General features: G+C 50.1%; 1 protein-coding gene across 1 annotated transcript; it reads left to right on the plus strand.

Annotated features, from left to right (window-relative positions):
• Positions 1 to 305: 305 nt before the first annotated feature.
• Positions 306 to 18,249, plus strand: MED1 (mediator complex subunit 1). Its single transcript, XM_085083329.1, has 17 exons — positions 306 to 547; positions 2,535 to 2,641; positions 3,374 to 3,452; positions 4,051 to 4,105; positions 5,248 to 5,380; positions 6,114 to 6,142; positions 6,502 to 6,573; positions 6,762 to 6,836; positions 7,218 to 7,291; positions 7,490 to 7,579; positions 8,562 to 8,673; positions 8,929 to 9,053; positions 9,252 to 9,370; positions 10,115 to 10,316; positions 10,999 to 11,094; positions 11,205 to 11,310; positions 12,388 to 18,249. Exons 1-17 carry the CDS (start codon positions 520 to 522, stop codon positions 15,632 to 15,634), a joined length of 4,749 nt encoding a protein of 1,582 aa, XP_084939455.1. The 5' UTR covers positions 306 to 519; the 3' UTR covers positions 15,635 to 18,249.
• The last annotated feature ends 124 nt before the right edge of the window (positions 18,250 to 18,373 follow it).

The following is an 18,373-nucleotide window of genomic DNA, read 5'->3' on the forward strand; positions in this document are numbered from 1 at the left end:
GGGCGGGGGCGCGCACTCGTCCTCTCGCGAGAGCCGCGAAATCGCGCCGCCGGCGGCTTCCCAGCGAACTTTATTGGGGCGCGGGGCGGGGACAGCGCCCCCTAGCGCCCGGCCCGCAACAAAGCTCCATGGCGGCGCCGCCGCCGCGCCGGCCCGGCGTCCAACCGCTCTCCCGCTGAGCCGCGCTGCGCTTTAAAGCCGCCGGCGGATCGCTGTCGGGCCCGCAGCGGCGGGTAACGGGCGGTTAGCGCTCCGTTAGAGCTCCACAGCAGCCGCCGCCGCGCTTCCAGGAGGCGGAGGGGGCGGGGCGTGCTGTCTCTCAGGCCACGCCCGCCCCTGCGCGCGCGGGCGCGGCGGAGTCTCGCGAGAGCGCGGGAGCGCAGCCGCGGGCGCAGCGATGGCGGCGGCCGCCGCCGTGTGAGGGCGAGGGCGGCCCGGCCGCCGCCCCCGCTCCCCGCCCGCTCCCGAACCCTCTCCCGGTCCCGCTCCCTCTCCCGATTGCGGCCCCGGACCTGCAGAATGAAGGCAGCGCCGGGCAGCGCCGAGGGTGAGTGCGGCGCGGGAGGCGCGGGGTTCCCGCCGGCCCCGTGAGGGAGCGAGGGGCCCTGAGGATCCGCGTCTGGGCAGCCCCGGGCTGGGGCTGAGCTGTGGTCCCGGAACGTTAAACGGGAGAGGGTCACAAAGGTGATTCGGGGTCTGGAACGTCTCTGTGGTGAGGAGGGACCGCGGAGCCTGGCCTGGTTACTCTGGAGGAGGGAATGTTCAGAGGAGATCCCATCAATCCCTACGGATATCTCCGGGGGGTGCCAGAGGATGGTGCCAGAGGATGGTGCCAAACTCTGCTCAGCAGTGCTCGGCTGCAGGACGGGGAGCAATGGCCAGAAACTGAAACAGAACAAGTTCCACCTCAGCATGAGGAAGAGCTTCTTTCCAGGGAGGTGTCAGAGCACTGGAATAGCTGCCTAGGGAAGGTGTGGAGTCTCTCTCTTTGGAGATGTTCCACACCCAGCTGGACACATTCCAGAGTTATCTGCTCCAGGTGACCTGGCCTTGTCAGGAGCGTTGGACTGGATGATCTCTGAAGGTTCCTTCCAACCCTCTTCTGGGATTCTGGACAACTGTAGGCTGGGGAGGGGGTTTGGACCAGGTGAGCTCCAGGGATCCCTTTCTACCTCTGACATTCTGTGATGATGTAGCTGAGAGATAGAAAGTGCCTGGAAAACAAAATCCCAGAATACCTGGGGTTGGAATGGACCTCTGGAGATCACACAGTGCAACTCCACTGTCAAGGCAGGCTCACCTGGAGCAGGGGACACGGTGGGTTTGGAATGTCTCCAGAGCAGGAGACTCCAAAACATCCAGCACACCTTTATTTATTCCTTACACTGGGATTTGGAGGGCTCTGTGTTTGGTCTGTGGGCTGGGAGAGCATCAATAATGAACCCAACCCGTGGAAGTTTGGCAGATGGAAGTCACAGGCTCCTGTGAGGTCACACTAAAATGTCATGTTGCCTTGGACATGGGACAGGGCTTATTCTGGGGTGATCTCTGCTGGGATGCTTTTGATGTGGAAGTGTGGAAAACTCTGTCTCTTGGCAATAAGAGACAAGATTTGAGAGTTCCTGAAAGCCATGTCCTCTTTGTCACCCTCCAGTCACTCTGCTTCACCCTCTCCCAGTACATGGAGCTGTGTCCTGGCTCTGGAGCAGCACTGAGGGGACACCAGCCCTCAGCTCTGAGCTAATTATAGATTCATGGAATGTTCTGAGCTGGAAGGAGCCCACAGGATCATCAAAGTCCAGCTCCCATCCCTGCACACACACCCCAACAATCCCACCCTGTGCATTCCTGAGAGTGTTGTTCAAACACTCCTGGAGCTCTTGGGGCTGTGACCATTCCCTGGGGAGCCTGTTCAGTGCCCAACCACCCTCTGGGGGAAAAACCTTTCCCAAAATGCAGCCTAAACCTCCCAGACACAGCTCTGAGACCTGCTGTGAGACAGGAGTGTGTCTGAGCACAGAATTTGTGACAATTGGCATCTGGAATGACTTGGTTGACATTTTTGATGGTGGAAGGTTTGAAGGCCTTTCAAGAAGCTGTGAGAGAGGAGAGAGGGGGAATCCAGGACACCAAACCCCACCTCACTGCTTGAACACTGTGTTTCCCACACTGTCAGTTTCCTGCCCCAGGAAGCATCATGCTCAGAGCCTGAAGATCCCCTTGGATCTTCAAACAGTGCCCCTGATACACTCCTGTCCTGCCAGAACTGAACCTGCTGGTGTCACATCGCTCAGAGATCATGCAGAACAGGAGCTGGGCATTTTCCTGACAGGCATTCCATAGGCTTTTCATGGTCATTTAGGTTTTGACAGCTTGGGATATTCCATAACATTTACCTCACCTGGGGTTAAACCAGCAGTAAGTTTTTTTGAAGCCATCTTCAGCTTAAAGGTGGAAAGTGTTTTATTCCCAAACTGCTGTGTAAGACTTCCAGCATTGGCTCATTCTCTCTCCTGAATATTTGTGTCCCACAGAGGCGGAGAAGCTGAACAAGATGAGCTCCCTCCTGGAAAGGCTCCATGCCAAGTACAGCCAGAACAGGCCCTGGACAGAAACCATGAAGTTGGTCCGTCAGGTCATGGTGAGGATTGCTCTGAGCAGGAGCTGGCTGGGGTTTCTCTGGTGATCATTTTGTATTGGGTTATTAGATCTCTTCAAGGTGTTTTTGTTGTGTCCAAGGGGTTCAGTCCCTCCTGGATCACTGGGGTCCCCACAGGGTGCAGGGGAGGCAGGGATGTCCAAACCCCCCATGCCTGATGTGCCTTTGCCACCCCTAATTAGAGATTAATTGTCAGCTCAGTGCCAGGAAGAGGGTCAAACTTGTATTTTCTGCTACTTTTTCAAGATACTGTTTTGTAGAGCAGTTGGTTCAGTGACACTCAACACTCAGTGCTTCCTTAATCAAAAATTGGTTTGAACTGTTGGTCTGGGTGGGGGAAGGAGGAGCAGGAGGCAGGGGAGAGCTACAGCAAAGCCTCCTGCACCTATTCAGATGTTAAAAGTTTGCCTGGCTCTTTATTTCTCTGTCAACTCTTCTAAACTCTGAGCTTAGAGCTATTAAAAGTTGCTAGAGTGTGTTCTTCCATCTGAGCAAGTTGCATAAAAGAAAAGAAATCGGTTCCAGGCTTGCCTTTGTTATCTGCTTGCAAACAGATACTGTTCACTTAGAAGAATCAAGTTGATGTTATTTGGGGATGAAATCTAACCTGCTTTTAATTATCTACACAAACTTTTGTGTGGCTGCACAAAAGTTGCCATAATTCCCTACTGAGAGACAAATGAAAAATTACCTTTTTTCTTCTGTCTGACCAAGGAAAAGCGAGTGGTGTTGAACTCAGGGGGACACCAGCACCTGGTGAGCTGCTTGGAGACGCTGCAGAAGGCCCTGAAAGGTTGGTGTGCTCTCTGTGTGCTCTCCACAGGCTGCTGCAGGGTGGAAAATTCTATGGAAATGCTGCATAAAAAACCACACAACATGTTGCTGGTGCATTTCACAGTGTTGTGGTGCTCAGGGGTTCATCAGCACACCGAGCTCAGTGCCAGGCAGGACAGTCAGGACTGGCTGTGCTGCTTTTATTGGGAAAAGTCTCTCATTGTCCAGACAAGCTGTGGCTGCCCAATTCCTGGAGGTGTCCAAAGCCAGGTTGGATGGGACTTGGAGCACCCTGGGATATTGAAAGGTGTCCCATGGCAGGGGGTGGGACTGGATGGGCTTTAGGTCCCTTTCAGTTCATTCCATGATTCTGTGAGTGCCCATACCTGGATTCCACTTGCAGAAGAAATTCCATCCTCTCTTTGCAGTTTGGGAATATTTGGGTTTCTCTGTGCAGACCCTTGTGTCTGCATTTGGGCACAGGTGCTGTGTAATTGCATGTGTGACAACGTGGGAGGGAGTAACCAACTGAGACTGGATTTATTGCTGGTGTCTTATTCCTTAGAGAATGTCAGATCATTCCTCTAAACCTTAAATATTTTGTTCCCTCCATCCAGTATCATCTCTGCCAGCCATGACTGATCGCTTGGAGTCCATCGCCAGGCAAAGCGGGTGAGTCTCCTCCTTTAACTCATGGCAAAGACTTTTACTGTTCCCTGCCCACATCAGAACCACCAGCTGCTTGGATTGGGGTGGGGTTGTGTGATTGTGTTGTGGAGTTGGTGTGCTTGGATTGTGGGGGTTTTGTGTGCTTGGATTGCGGGGTTTGTGTGATTGGACTGTGGGGTTTTGTGTGCTTGGATTGGAGTTTTTGTGTGCTTGGATTACGGGGTTTTGTGTGCTTGGATTTGGGGGGGTTTTGTGTGCTTGGATTTGGGGGGGTTTTGTGTGCTTGGATTGGAGTTTTTGTTTGCTTAGATTGGGGGGCTTTGCATGCTTGGATTGTGGGGTTTGTGTGCTTGGACTGTGGGGGTTTTGTGTGCTTGGATTGTGGGGTTTGTGTGCTTGGATTGTAAGGTTTGTGTGCTTGGATTGTGGGGTTTTGTGTGCTTGGATTGGGGGTTTTGTGTGCTTGGACCATGGGGTTTGTGTGCTAGGATTGTGGATTTTTTGTGTGCTTGGATTATGGGGTTTTTGTGTGCTTGGATTGTGGGGGGTTTGTGTGCTTGGATTGTGGCATTTTTGTGTGCTTGGATTGGGGGTTTTTGTGTGCTTGGATTGGAAGTCTTGTGTGCTTGGATTGGGGGGTTTTGCATGCTTGGATTGTGGGGTTTGTGTGCTTGGATTGTGGGGTTTTGTGTGCTTGGACTGTGGAGTTGGTGTGCTTGGGTTGTGACATTTTTGAGTGCTTGGATTGGGGGTTTTGTGTGCTTGGATTGGGGGGTTTTGTATGCTTGGATCGTGGGGTTTGTATGCTTAGATTGGGGTTTTTGTGTGCTTGGATTGGAAGTCTTGTGTGCTTGGACTGTGGGGTTTGTGTGCTTGGATCGTGGAGTTTGTATGCTTGGATTGTGGGGTTTTTGTGTGCTTGGATTGGAAGTCTTGTGTGCTTGGATTGTGGGGTTTTGCATGCTTGGATTGGAAGTCTTGTATGCTTGGATCGTGGCATTTTTATGTGCTTGGATTGGAGTTTTTTTGTGCTTGGATTGTGGGGTTTGTGTGCTTGGATTATGGAGTTTTGTGCTTGGATTGTGGGGTTTTGTCTTGGTTTTCAGTGCATCTCACAGCAGTTTTTGCTCTGTTTCCTCCTGTAGCCTCGGGTCCCACCTGAGTGCAAACGGCACCGAATGTTACATCACCTCGGACATGTTTTATGTGGAAGTGCAGTTGGATCCTACAGGGCTGCTCTCTGATGTCAAGGTGGCTCACCATGGAGAAAACCCTGTGGTGGGTATTCCTGGGAAAGAGCAACCCTTGTGGGATTGGGATTGCCATTTACCTCCCTCAGGTCTGAGCAGAGGAAATGGTTGTATTTAATGTCCCCTTAGACCCAGAGTTGCACCCTTGCTGCTCCTTCTAGTGGGAAGAGAAATCCTCCATGGAGTAGTTTACTCCTGTGAGATAATCTAATCAATGCACACTGTGGATTTACATCTGGCAAAACTGAGATAGTTGCCTCAGTAGTTCTGAGAATTTTATAAAAGTTATCACTGTGTTTCCAAGGAAAGAAAAGGGAAATTACTCTTACAAAGCTCAGATCTAGGAATGGAAAGTCCTAAAATGTGGAACACTGGAGTAAAATGGCTTTGCTGCCCTTCTGCACTTGGAGGAGAGCTTGAAGTTGGTATTTGGCGTCCCCAGAAAACAGCCCCTCTTTAATATCCCTGTGTAAGGTCGTAGATTTTCAACCTAAAGCTTCTCAATTTGAGAAGTTTATTTCAAATTAATAATTTAAGAGGAAACGTTACTGCTTGGATTTGTCCCAGCAGGGGTTGATGAGCAGAAGTAGAACCACATCAAGGTGTGGTTGTGTGCATTGTGTTGCTTCCCAGGAAAAGCAGGTGCTCAGGAATTTCCCCGTCCTGGTATTTCCCAGATTTTCCCAGATTTTGCAGAGCTGCACAAAGCCTGGAGTGGCTGCATTCCACACTGATACCCTTGTGTGTTCTTTCCTTTTCAGAGCTGCCCAGAACTGGTGCAACATCTGAGGTGAGTGACAGGGTTGGGTTGTTGTGTTTTCTCACAGGTTTCTCTTTGCTGTGGTGATCTGATGCTATTTGATGTCTGCAAACACAAAATCCTTCACAACTGTTCCTTCCCCACAAAGTGTCTTCACTTCTCCAGGGGGTTTTCTGGCTTTGGCTCAGATCTTGTGATTCTGGCTGCTGTGCATCTTCAAAGCCACAGCACATTAAAGCTGAATCATTTACAGAAGAGATTATGTGGCTTTCATGTAGCAAAAGTATTTTTTAAGTGGCTCAGCATCTGTATTAATGTAACTTTTTAAAAGTAAATCTCTTCCCTACAAATTTGAATCTTTGGTAACTTTTCCTCCCTCTTCCTTTCAGAGAGAAAAATTTTGATGAGTTTTCGAAGCATCTGAGGGGACTTGTGAACCTGTATAAGCTGCCAGGGGACAAGTAAGTCCAGAATATTATTTATATCCACATCTATAAAATGAAATAATAAGTCTAGAATACATTTCTTTACACCCATCCATATATACATATAAAATGAGACAACGCTCCAAGCTTGTAGGTTTGCACTGCACAGTTCCTTTCCGTTTTTTTTATATTTTTTAATTTTTTTTTCTTTTTCTTTTCCTAAGCAAACTTAAAACTAAAATGTACTTGGCTCTGCAGTCCTTGGAGTTGGATCTCCAAAAGATGGCCGGGATGTACTGGTAAGTTTGTGGTTGGGTGGGTTTTGTGCATGCCTATAAATGCTCAGAGCTCTGAGAAACTCCTTGTTAACTGCAGAAATTGATTGAAAGAGAGTCTAAAAGGCAAAATAAAAAGTTTGTAACTTGATGGATTTAGAGGTAATGTGTTTTATAGTAAGGATTTGAGAAAGCTTTGCCCACATTTCACTGCTGGAGATTCAGTGATAAATCAGCCATGCTGTAGAGAATAAAATAGCTTTTATTTTGCCTGTACAATGTGACATTTAGGACCTCTTTGGGTCCCAGAAATGTGTCTTTTGGGTTCAAATCAGTCCCAGCACATGAATTTTGGCTTCAGGTGTGGCTGTGGCTTGTTACAGACTGTGATTGCCTCTCTTGCAGGCAAGCCACCAATGCAAACCCCCTGGACAAGATCCTCCATGGCAGTGTTGGCTATCTCACCCCCAGGAGTGGAGGTACCTGTGACTGACTCTTCAAATAAAGGGAATTAGTTAGGATTTATTTGTTCCTGGCCCCCATTATGGGTCATAGTTTCACATTAACTGATGAAAAATAATGAAGTAAAAGAGGGACAAGGTGTTTTTGTGGCTTTGAGGGTGGGGATGATCAGATTGACTTCTCAGGATGCCTCACCAGGAGCTTCTCTCCCCCAGGTCTCCTGATGAACCTCAAATATTACGTCTCCCCCTATGATTTATTTGAGGATGGCACTGGAGCTCCTGTGATTTTGCACGAGAACAATGGTAGGTCAGCTGTGGGGCTGCTGGGGGCTGCTGGGGGCTGCTGCTGCTTGAAGGAGGGGAGGAAGCAGAATTCCAGCCTAGCTCCCCTGTGCTGTCACCCTGTCCAGCAGGACAATCCCAGGCTGTGCTGTAGAGGACACAGCTTTGATGAGCCCAGGTGTAAATACCATTGACCTTGGACCTTGTGGCTGGGCTGGAGTTACACCTGGGCTCCTGTGGGGTCATGGGGTGACGGTTAGCAGGCAGAGCCTTTTTCCTTGCAGTGAATCTCATCGTTAACATGAGATTTATTTTGTTATCAGAATAAAAACACAGAATCCCAGAATGGTTTGATTGGAAGGGAGCTTAAAACTCATCTATTTCCAACCCTCTGCCATGGGCAGGGACACCTTCCCTGTCCCAGTGCCCCATCCAACCTTGTGCCTCCTCCATCACCCTGGAAGTTTGTTTTTATGCAAGGACATCTGGCTCTTGTTAAAATGCCAAAACCAAATTCCAATTCTCAGGAAGGAGAGGGGGAAATTATCCAACCTCATTATTTGTTTTGCTTTGCAAAGAGCAAACTAGAAACTTGCAAATGTATTTGGAAAATATTTTGAGAATGACGCAATTGCTCCACGTGGCAAGAGGGAAATGGAGCTTTGGGTAGAGCAGTCAGTTTGGCTGTTGTCCATTTAGTCCTGAAGGTGAACAGTGAACTCTGTGCCTTGTAGGGGATGTCAGGTATTTCCACCAGAGTGATATTTTATGGAACCACAGAATGTTTTGTGTCGGAAGGGACCTTAAAGCTCATCCAGTCCCATGCTCAGGGACACCTTCCACTATCCCAGGTTGCTCCAAGGCCCGTCCAACCTGTCCTTGAACACTTCTAGGGATGGGGAGTATATTTAATTAATGAAATATTTAATCCACAAACCACTGGTGGGTTTTTTTTCCAATCACCTCATGTCCTTTTTGGGTTCTTCTCTTACTTCCCCTGCAGTTCCTCGCTCGCTGGGGATGAACGTGTCTGTGACAGTCGAGGGAACCATGGCAATGCACAAACTTCCAATTGCTCCACTGATCATGGGCTCCCACCCCGTGGACAGCAAAGGGTAAGGGCAGCACATGAAGCCAACACTCAGCTGGGGTCAGCTTTATATGAATTATCTGAATGTCACAGCTTTATATTAATTACACATATGCTGTCTTTAGGCCAAGAAATGCCTATTTCAGGGCTGTGAGGCACTTCTGAGCAGTGCCTTTATTTTTAAGGTGTAACAACGTGTATAAAGCAAACATAAATGTTGTATCAAGTGACAGCAGAAACCCTGCAGCTCACAGGACCTTCTGTCCCCCCAATCTTTCAGAACTCCATCTTTCTCCTCGATCACCAGCGCCAACAGCGTGGACTTGCCGGCTTGTTTCTTCCTGAAATTCCCACGGCCCATTCCAGTGTCTCGAGCTTTCATTCAGAAACTCCAGAGCTGCACAGGTGGGTTGCAGACCTGTCAGGCACATCTGTGGGGTTTTATTGATGTTTCCTCATTCCTATCAATAAATGCTTCTGGTTTTTATCATGTGCCAATAATTTTTATCGATGTTATTATCGAAGTTGCTTGGGGATTTGTGCTGCTCTCAGTAAAACCTGGACAGGTTTACCCACCATCTCTCCCTGGTGTTGTCCCCTCAGGTATCCCACTGTTTGACACACCACCCACGTTTGTGCCCCTGTATGAGCTGATCACGCAGTTTGAGTTATCCAAGGAGGCTGACCCCCTGCCCCTGAACCACAACATGCGCTTCTACGCAGTAAGTGTGCCCTCACAGCCAGCCTGAGACACTCCCCCAGCAGCATTTCGGGGGAGTTTCAGCTGTTTCTGAGGTCTTCCAAGCGGGATAAAGGAAATGGGTTCGGTATTTATTCACAGGTAGATATCCAAGTGTTAGGGTTCAGGTACAGAGCCCTTGCACAGGTTCCCAGAGAAGCTGTGGCTGCCTCATCCCTGAAGGTGTCCCTGGGTGGGGCTTGGAGCAACCTGGGCTAGTGGAAGGTGTCCCTGCCCATGGCAGGGGGTGGCACTGGATGGGCTTTAAGGTCCCTTCCCATCCAAACCATTCCATGATGACCATGGTAATTAGGAAAATCAGGTAATGAAGGATGCTTTGCTGTTGGAGTGCAGCTGCAGGGAGGAGAGCAGAGGGGCTGAGCCTTCCCAGGATCTGTCTCTTCTTTTTGTCCAGTGATGTGTGGCTGAATGAATTGCAGCCACAATTCTGGGAGAAATCCTAATTCTTAAATTTGTGGATAACTGTTAACTCCAGAGGATTCTCTCCCCAGAAGGGAGAAATGTGAAACTCTTAGTGGGAACAGTGGACGCAGTTGGGCAGTACTACTACTGAGGAGCCAAATTCACTTTTTCCTTGTTCAAACTGAAAGGAAAATGTCCTCAGTGTTTGTCCCTTTCAGCCAGAAAGGTGCCCTGGTGTCCCTGGGATCTGAATGTCCATTATCCCCTTGTGCCCAGCTGGATTAAAGCAGGAATTGTGTGTCAGGCTCTTCCAGGACAGCAGCACTGTTACTTCCTGAACAAAGACGCTCCTCTCCCGGACGGGCGAAGCCTCCAGGGAACTCTGATCAGTAAAATCGCCTTCCAGCACCCTGGCAGGGTGCCTCTCATCCTCAACTTGATCCGGCATCAGGTGGCCTACAACACCCTCATTGGCAGCTGTGTCAAGAGGACAGTCCTCAAGGAAGGTGGGTGTCACCTCCAGAGGAGTGTGATGTGCTGATGCCTGATGATTTTTATCTTTTATATACCCTTTTTATATATGTTTATACCCCTTTGCTATTTTTTGTACCCTTTATACACTCTTTGTACCCTTAGCCCCACATACTTGTAATTTTTGTAGTCTGATATTTAGCTTAGTTTAGGTCCTGCAAGGCAGAAAAACCCAACATTTGCAGCAAGAAGCCAGAAAGCTCTACACTGTCTCAAAACTAAAACCTTCAACCTTTTCTCTAAAGCATATTTTGTAAACTGAGCTCTAGTCTTGTTTAAGGAGGAGTAATTAAAATAAAGGGACAATTACTTAATTTATTAAGTTTCTTACTGGGACATTTTAAGTAAATATGCTAATTTACGAAGTCCATAAAATGATATATGCATTCTATGGTGTGTGTGCATGTCAGTGTGTTCCACCTCTGAAGAGCTGTGCACCTGAGATCCTATTAAATACCAAAGTGATGCCCTTTTACCCCTTTACTGCTGTGTCTGCTTCATAGTTCTACCAGCCAAAAGCAGCAGTGGGAATGGTGAACCCTGGGTATTCTTCCTCATTTCCTCTGCTGCTTCCCTTATTTTTTCCCTGTCTGTGTGGTTTTGAGGCTCTGGTTCATCTCCAGTGTTCCCTAGGTCAACGGTTCCCATGTCTTTCAGATTCTCCTGGGATCCTGCAGTTTGAAGTTTGTCCTCTCTCTGACTCCTGTTTCAGTGTATCCTTCCAGCACCCCGTGAACGACTCCCTGGTGTGTGGTAAGTGGGCTCAGGGACAGAAGGAATGGAGATTTTTTGGGAAGGCTAGCAGGGTTTCCTTGCCCCATGTCCAGGAGTTTGATCTCTCCCAAACACCTGCTCTCTTGCAGTGGTGATGGACGTGCAGGACTCCACCCATGTGAACTGTAAGCTGTACAAAGGGCTGTCTGATGCCCTCATCTGTACAGATGATTTCATTGCCAAGGTTGTTCAAAGGTAAGCTGGGGTTCTGTCCCACCTTGCACTCCCAACCACACAGATCAGCTCTGCTCTGTCTTGTGTTTATCCAGCAGTTCTGGAGCTGCTCTGTGGCTGTTTGGAAGAGAGAAAAGCTCAAAACCCTGCTGAAAATTCAATGCTAGATGTTGAATTGTAGCTACTTATTTTTGAGTTGGTTGTTTCCACAGGGCTTTTATCCAGGTTCCCCCACCACAGTTACATTCAGGACAGAGTTAACCCATCACCTTTTGAGCGAGAGCCACTGGATTTGCTTTCAGCACATTATAGACTTGTCATCCCTGAGGAGAACATGGTGTTATCCCTGATTTCTGAGCAACCTCAAAAAGCTGTCCTTGCCCATGGCAGAGAGGTGGAACTGCATGAGCTTTAAGCCCTTCCAACACAACCCATCCTGGGATTTTTACAAGGTTGCTGGAAATCAGGTTTGCCAAGCTGAGATAAAGGTGTTTTCTGGCAGAACTGGAGTAACAACCCAGATTCCTTCATCAAGGCAGGGCAATGAAGAATGGCTTTAAACTGAGACAGTAGTTTTAGATGGGATATTGGGGAAGAAATCCCTTCCTGTGAGGGTGGGGAGGCCCTGGCACAGGTTGCCCAGAGAAGCTGTGGCTGCCCCTGAATCCCTGGAAGTGTCCAAGGCCTGGTTGGAACAGCCTGGGACAGTGGAAGTGTCCCTGCCTGTGGCAGAGGGTGGCACTGGATGGGCTTTAAGGCCTCTTCCCACCCAAACCATTCCGTAATTCTGTGATTGCATCCTGTGCTTTTTAACTACCAGACTGTGATCTGTCAGCCATTAATTACCAGAGTTAATTGATTAATTCTCCCTCTGTGATTGGAAGACAGTGCATAATGGTGCAGGTGTCTGGTGGCTGGATGAGGGTGGTGGGGTAAGTGTGAATCCAAACAGAACACAGGACATAAAACCTGGACCTGCTGCTGTCCTGTGTGAGCCCACGAGCGCACATTTTACACCTGATGAAGGGTGTAAAATCATTGTTTTACACCTGATGAAGGGCAGCCAACCCCACCCTGACCCTCTGCTGTGTCTTGCAGGTGCATGTCCATCCCTGTCACCATGAGAGCCATCCGTAGGAAAGCAGAAACCATTCAAGCTGACACCCCAGCCCTGTCCCTCATTGCAGAGACAGTTGAAGACATGGTGAAGAAAAACCTGCCCCCCGCCAGCAGCCCAGGGTATGGCATGACCACAGGCAGCAACCCAATGAGTGGGACCACCACCCCAACCAACACTTTTCCTGGGGGGCCCATCACTACTTTGTTTAACATGAGCATAAGCATGAAAGAGAGGCATGACTCGGTGGGCCATGGGGAGGACTTCAGCAAAGTGTCTCAGAACCCTATTCTCACTAGTTTGTTGCAGATCACAGGGAATGTGGGGTCTACCATTGGCTCAAGTCCAACCCCCCCCCACCACACACCACCACCAGTATCCTCACCAGCCAGCAACACCAAGAACCACCCCATGCTCATGAACCTTCTTAAGGAGAATCCCCCTCAGGATTTCTCCACTCTGTATGGGAGCAGCCCCCTGGAAAGGCAGAACTCTTCCTCTGGCTCCCCCAGAATGGAAATGGGCCCTGGGGGGAATAAGCAAAAGAAAAAAAAATCCCGCATGCCAGCCGACAAGCCCAAGCACCAGACTGAGGATGATTTCCAGAGGGAGCTCTTTTCCATGGATGTTGACTCCCAGAACCCCATTTTTGATGTCAACATGACTGCAGACACCCTGGACACCCCTCATATTACTCCAGCACCCAGCCAGTGCAGCACTCCTCCTACCACCTACCCCCAGGCGATCCCCCACGCTCAGCCCAGTATCCAGAGGATGGTTCGCCTGTCCAGCTCGGACAGCATCGGGGCCGATGTCACCGACATCCTCTCGGATATAGCAGAGGAGGCTTCCAAGCTGCCCACCAGTACCGAGGACTGCCCACCCATTGGGACTCCAGTCAGAGACTCTTCTAGTTCAGGACATTCACAAAGTGCCCTCTTTGACCCCGATGTTTTTCAGACCAACAGTAGTGAGAACCCCTACACAGACCCCGCGGACCTGATTGCCGATGCCGCTGTGAGCCCCAACAGCGACTCCTCCAACCATTTTTTTCCAGACGGGGTAGATTTCAACCCTGACTTGCTGAACAGTCAGAGCCAGAGTGGTTTTGGGGAGGAATACTTTGATGAGAGCAGTCAGAGCGGAGACACTGACGATTTCAAGGGCTATGCCCCCCAGGCTCTAACTAATTTGGGGGTGCAAGTCTTGGGGGCTGACGGGGGGGAAAATAAATTTAAGGGGAGCACTCCGTCCGACACGGTGGATTTTAGTATTATTGCAGCTGCCAGCAAAGCACTGGGGTCCTCTGACATCATGGAGCACCACAGTGGCGGTCAGAGCCCTTTGCTGAACACGGGGGATTTAGGGAAAGAGAAGTCTCAGAAACGGGTAAAGGAAGGCAATGGGTCTGGAAGTGCCATGGCAGGTGCTGGGATAGATGGGAAGCCAGGGAAGCGCAGCCGGACGCCATCCAGTGATGGTAAAAGCAAAGAGAAACTTCCAAAGCGGAAGAAGCAGGAGACAGATGGGAAGTCTCCATCTCACAGTTCATCCAACAGGCCCTTCACGCCACCAGCAAGCACAGGTGGGTCCAAATCTCCGGGGAGTTCGGGCAGATCTCAGACTCCTCCCGGGGTAGCTACTCCTCCTATTCCAAAAATAACCATTCAGATCCCAAAAGGAACAGTGACTGTTGGCAAACCCTCTTCACACGGCCAGTACACGAGTAGCGGTTCTGTCACCTCCTCCAGCAGCAAAAGCCATCATAGCCATTCTTCCTCCTCCTCCTCTTCTTCCTCCTCTTCGACCTCAGGCAAAATTAAAAGCAAATCAGAAGGGTCTTCTGGCTCAAAGATGAGCAGCAGCCTCTACTCCAGCCAAGGCGGCTCCGGGTCGGGTCAGTCCAAGGGCTCGGCCCAGTCGGTGGGAAAGCCAGGATCCTCCCCCATCACCAAGCACGGCCTCAGCACCGGCTCTGGCAGCACCAAGATGAAACCTCAAGGAAAGCCATCGTCCCTCATGAACCCTTCCATGAGCAAACCAAACATCTCTCCGTCTCACTCGAGACCCTCGGGGGGTTCTGACAAACTCGCCTCTCCCATGAAACCAGTCCCAGGCACTCCCCCGTCGTCTAAAGCGAAGTCGCCCATCAGTTCAGGTTCCGGTGGGTCCCACATGTCTGGGACTGGATCAAGCTCGGGCATGAAATCGTCTTCAGGAATGGGATCCTCCGGGTCTATGTCGCAGAAACCACCTCCCTCCTCCAATTCCTCCACGGCGTCTTCATCTTCCTTTTCGTCCAGCGGGTCTTCCATGTCTTCATCCCAGAACCAGCATGGAAGCTCCAAAGGCAAGTCCCCGAGCAGAAACAAGAAGCCATCGCTGACCGCAGTCATAGACAAGCTGAAGCACGGGGTGGTCACCAGTGGGCCTGGTGGAGATGACCCCATGGATGGACAGATGGGGCCAAGTTCCAATTCCTCAAGCCATACGATGTCCTCCAAACACAACATGTCTGGAGGGGAGTTCCAGGGAAAGCGGGAGAAGAGCGACAAGGAGAAATCGAAGGTCTCTGTTTCCGGAGGATCTGTCGACTCTTCCAAGAAGAACTCGGATTCCAAAAATGTTGGAAGCACTGGAGTGGCCAAAATCATCATCAGCAAACACGATGGTGGTTCCCCCAGCATTAAAGCCAAAGTGACTCTGCAGAAACCCGGGGAAGGGGGTGGGGACGGCCTGAGGCCTCAGATGGCTTCTTCCAAAAGCTACGGATCCCCCCTGATCAGCGGCTCCACCCCCAAACACGAGCGCTGCTCCCCCAGCCACAGCAAATCCCCAGCCTACACCCCCCAGAACATCGACAGCGAGAGCGAGTCAGGCTCATCCATCGCCGAGAAATCCTACCAGAACAGCCCCAGCTCCGACGATGGCATCCGGCCCCTGCCCGAGTACAGCGCCGAGAAACACAAGAAGCACAAAAAGGAGAAGAAGAAAGTGAAAGACAAAGACCGGGACAGAGACCGGGAGCGGGATAAGGACAGGGACAAGAAGAAATCCCACGGCATGAAGCCAGAGAGCTGGTCCAAGTCCCCGATTTCGGCGGATCAGTCTCTGTCCATGGCGAGCAGCGCGATCCTCTCGGCTGAGCGGCCGTCCCGGGCCAGCCCTGAGTTCCTAATCGGGGAGGAAGATGATGATCTCATGGATGTTGCTCTGATTGGCAATTAATTCTCCCAGACGAGCTGTCTGCAGGGCCTGCGGGTCCTGGAGGAAAGGAAGGAAGGATTCATCCCAAACCTGCCATGCAGATCTTCACGGGGTGTGTTTGGAGAGGGGAAAAAAAAGTATTTCCAAGATTTTCAGATCACCGAGGTCTGTGCAGAAGGTGTGAGTGCCAGCAGCCAGGTCCCTGCCTGTGGCCTTCATCCTGCGGGCACCTCCATTCTTCCTGAATTTATGAGTATTATCATCCCTGTTGGAGTTAACGGGGGTGAAGCTGAGTGTGGGAATGTGAGAGCAGCTCCCAAATGGGGCAGACAGACATAGGCTGGTCTGGGAGATCCCAGTCCCTCTGCCCTCTTCCCATTCAGGATAAGCTCCTTTTGGATGTAGGAAGTTTTAAAAGTAATTATTTTAGGAAATGTTTTCGGGTTGGGTTTCAATTCTTTGGAAGAAGGAAAAACATGAGGTTTTTAATTTATTTTATTTCCACGGCATTCCTTCATTCACTGCCCGGCTCAGCACGGTGCCTCTGACACGAGCCGGGCGCTGTGTCCTCACGGAAATCAGGATTTTATCCCAGGTCACAGCTCTGAAGGATTGCTGCTGCCTTGGGTTTGCCTTCCTTTTGTTTTAGCTATTTATTCACCATGTGGGAATGCCTCGTGCTCCTTGTTTTCCCCCAAAGGGAGTTTGGGCAGAGCCCGTGGGTTTGGGCAGCTCTGCAGCTTTGGTGACATTCCAGCAGGGTGAAGTTCCAGCAAATCTCAGTGGGAAAGGGACTCCTGTCTGCACCAACGAGCTCCCCTGGAATCCCCTCGTGCTGCTCAGCTGGGAATTGTGGTCACACACACACGGGCACTACCCTGGGAAGGATTGTCCAGCCAAGGGAGTCCTGTCCTGCTTGGCATCAACACTGCCTGGAAAACAGTCCCTGAGTGCCTCAGCTGGGATCAGAGTTGCAGCAGAAGTGTTGATTTCCTTAGAAGATGGATTTTACCCTTCTGGCTGGAATTAGGAGCATGACTCAGGCATCCTCTCCGGACTGATCTTGTGGTCCCTGAAAGGAAAAGAGACTCAGGAGAGTGTTTTATTTTTAAAAGCAGTTTTCATCTGATTCACTGAAGAGGAATGTGGGAAATCAGGAGTTCTGCAAACACATCTCCTTTGGAATTATGTACTGAGCAGGATTCTGCTCCCACTGGATTTTGCTGTCGGTTCTGGAGGCCAGGATTTCCCTGTGGGAAAGAGGTTCTGCTTCACCTTTGGGGATGCAGCGTGAAAAGATGTCAAGAATTTGAGTTTCTTTTAAACCACTGAAATTTCCCATCCCAGGCTGACCCCAGGGATACCCCAGGAAAGCTGTTTGGTTTCCAGCTTTTTGGAAAGGTCGATGTCTTTTCAGTAGGTTGGCAACTATCCTGTTAATTGTAGGGATTTTTCACCTCTCCCTCCTGTCTCCAGTTCAATTCCAGGGCTCCTGCAGAGCGTGGGAGCCTGAATTCCTCCCAGGCTTCCCCCAGCTCTGGAGAACTTCCCCTTCTCACATTTTCCAGTATTTATCCCTTCCTCCTGGTGTCCTGTGTGCCACAAGCTCCCCCCCAGCAGAGCTCCCCATCCTCAGGGGCTGAAACGATAGGAAAATGGGAAATAAATGCAAACCTGGAGCAAATGCTGTTGTCTCACGCAGCGTGGGAACCGTGTGACTGCGGGGTGCTGCGAAGAGGATGTCAGGAATGCAATCCCAGAGGAATTTAGCTGGAGACCCTGCTCCAGTGGCTGCGTTGGGAATGATCCCAGAGGGCTGCCTGCCCCCTTCTCCTGTTTTTATTTAACCCGTTTTTTTTGGTCAAAAGCCCTCCGATCCGTTCCGTGTTGCGCGAGGGCACAGCCAGCCTTCCAAAAGAAGCACTTTCAAGTGGAATCCAGGCTGGGAATCCCACAGGATTGGCTCCCTGGACTTGTCCTTAGCCAGAGCCGTGTTTTCCTGCTGTGAAAAAAATTGGAAGGAAGTTCTGTCCGGCAGCAAAATCGACACGAAAAAAGTGTTTTAAAGGAACAAGCTGCACGTGTTTCCTCTCCCCTCACCCAGACCAAAGCTCAGTATCCAAAATTCCCCCCGTGGAAGGTGGGAACAGAGGGAACAATGTCTCCTCCAGCCACTGTGGGAGGTGTGAGTCCCAATTTTAAAGCTTTTCACCCCATTTTGGTGCCCTGTCCCCTTCCAATGGCGTCAGTCCTGGGAGAGCTGAGGTGTGTGACCACACAGAGGCTTTGGGGTGTCAGTGCTCGGGCTCTGAGAAATGGTTTATTTTTGAAATATTTTTGCTTATTCTCAATTATTTTACATCTTTCAGTATTCAGAAAGATAAAATAAAGTGAAAATTAAATATAAGCCAAACCTTTTAATCTCAGGTGGTGAAGTGAACGCGGAGATTAAAAGAAACTGGTTCTTTCCTCGATTATCATGATGTACATAAATCCCTGGGTGGAAAAATCGCTGTAATTGTAAATATCGCGGCTCCCGCGGCAGTTTTTTTGGGCGGAAAGTGGAATTTCAACTTTTTTGGAAATATTGCAGAGAACATGTTTATTTACATGCAAATAAACCCCTTTGGTACAAAGAGGTCTCGGCTCCGATGGGGGGAGGGTGACAAGGACATCCCCGCCACGCTTGATTTTCCCGCGAGAATGACATCACCGTGACGTCACCGCACCGCGGGGCGCTGATTGGCTGAACTCGCTGCT

This window comes from Lichenostomus cassidix, chromosome 27 (genome assembly GCF_008360975.1).
Source record: "Lichenostomus cassidix isolate B80296 chromosome 27, HeHo_3.0, whole genome shotgun sequence".
Taxonomy (NCBI): domain Eukaryota; kingdom Metazoa; phylum Chordata; class Aves; order Passeriformes; family Meliphagidae; genus Lichenostomus; species Lichenostomus cassidix.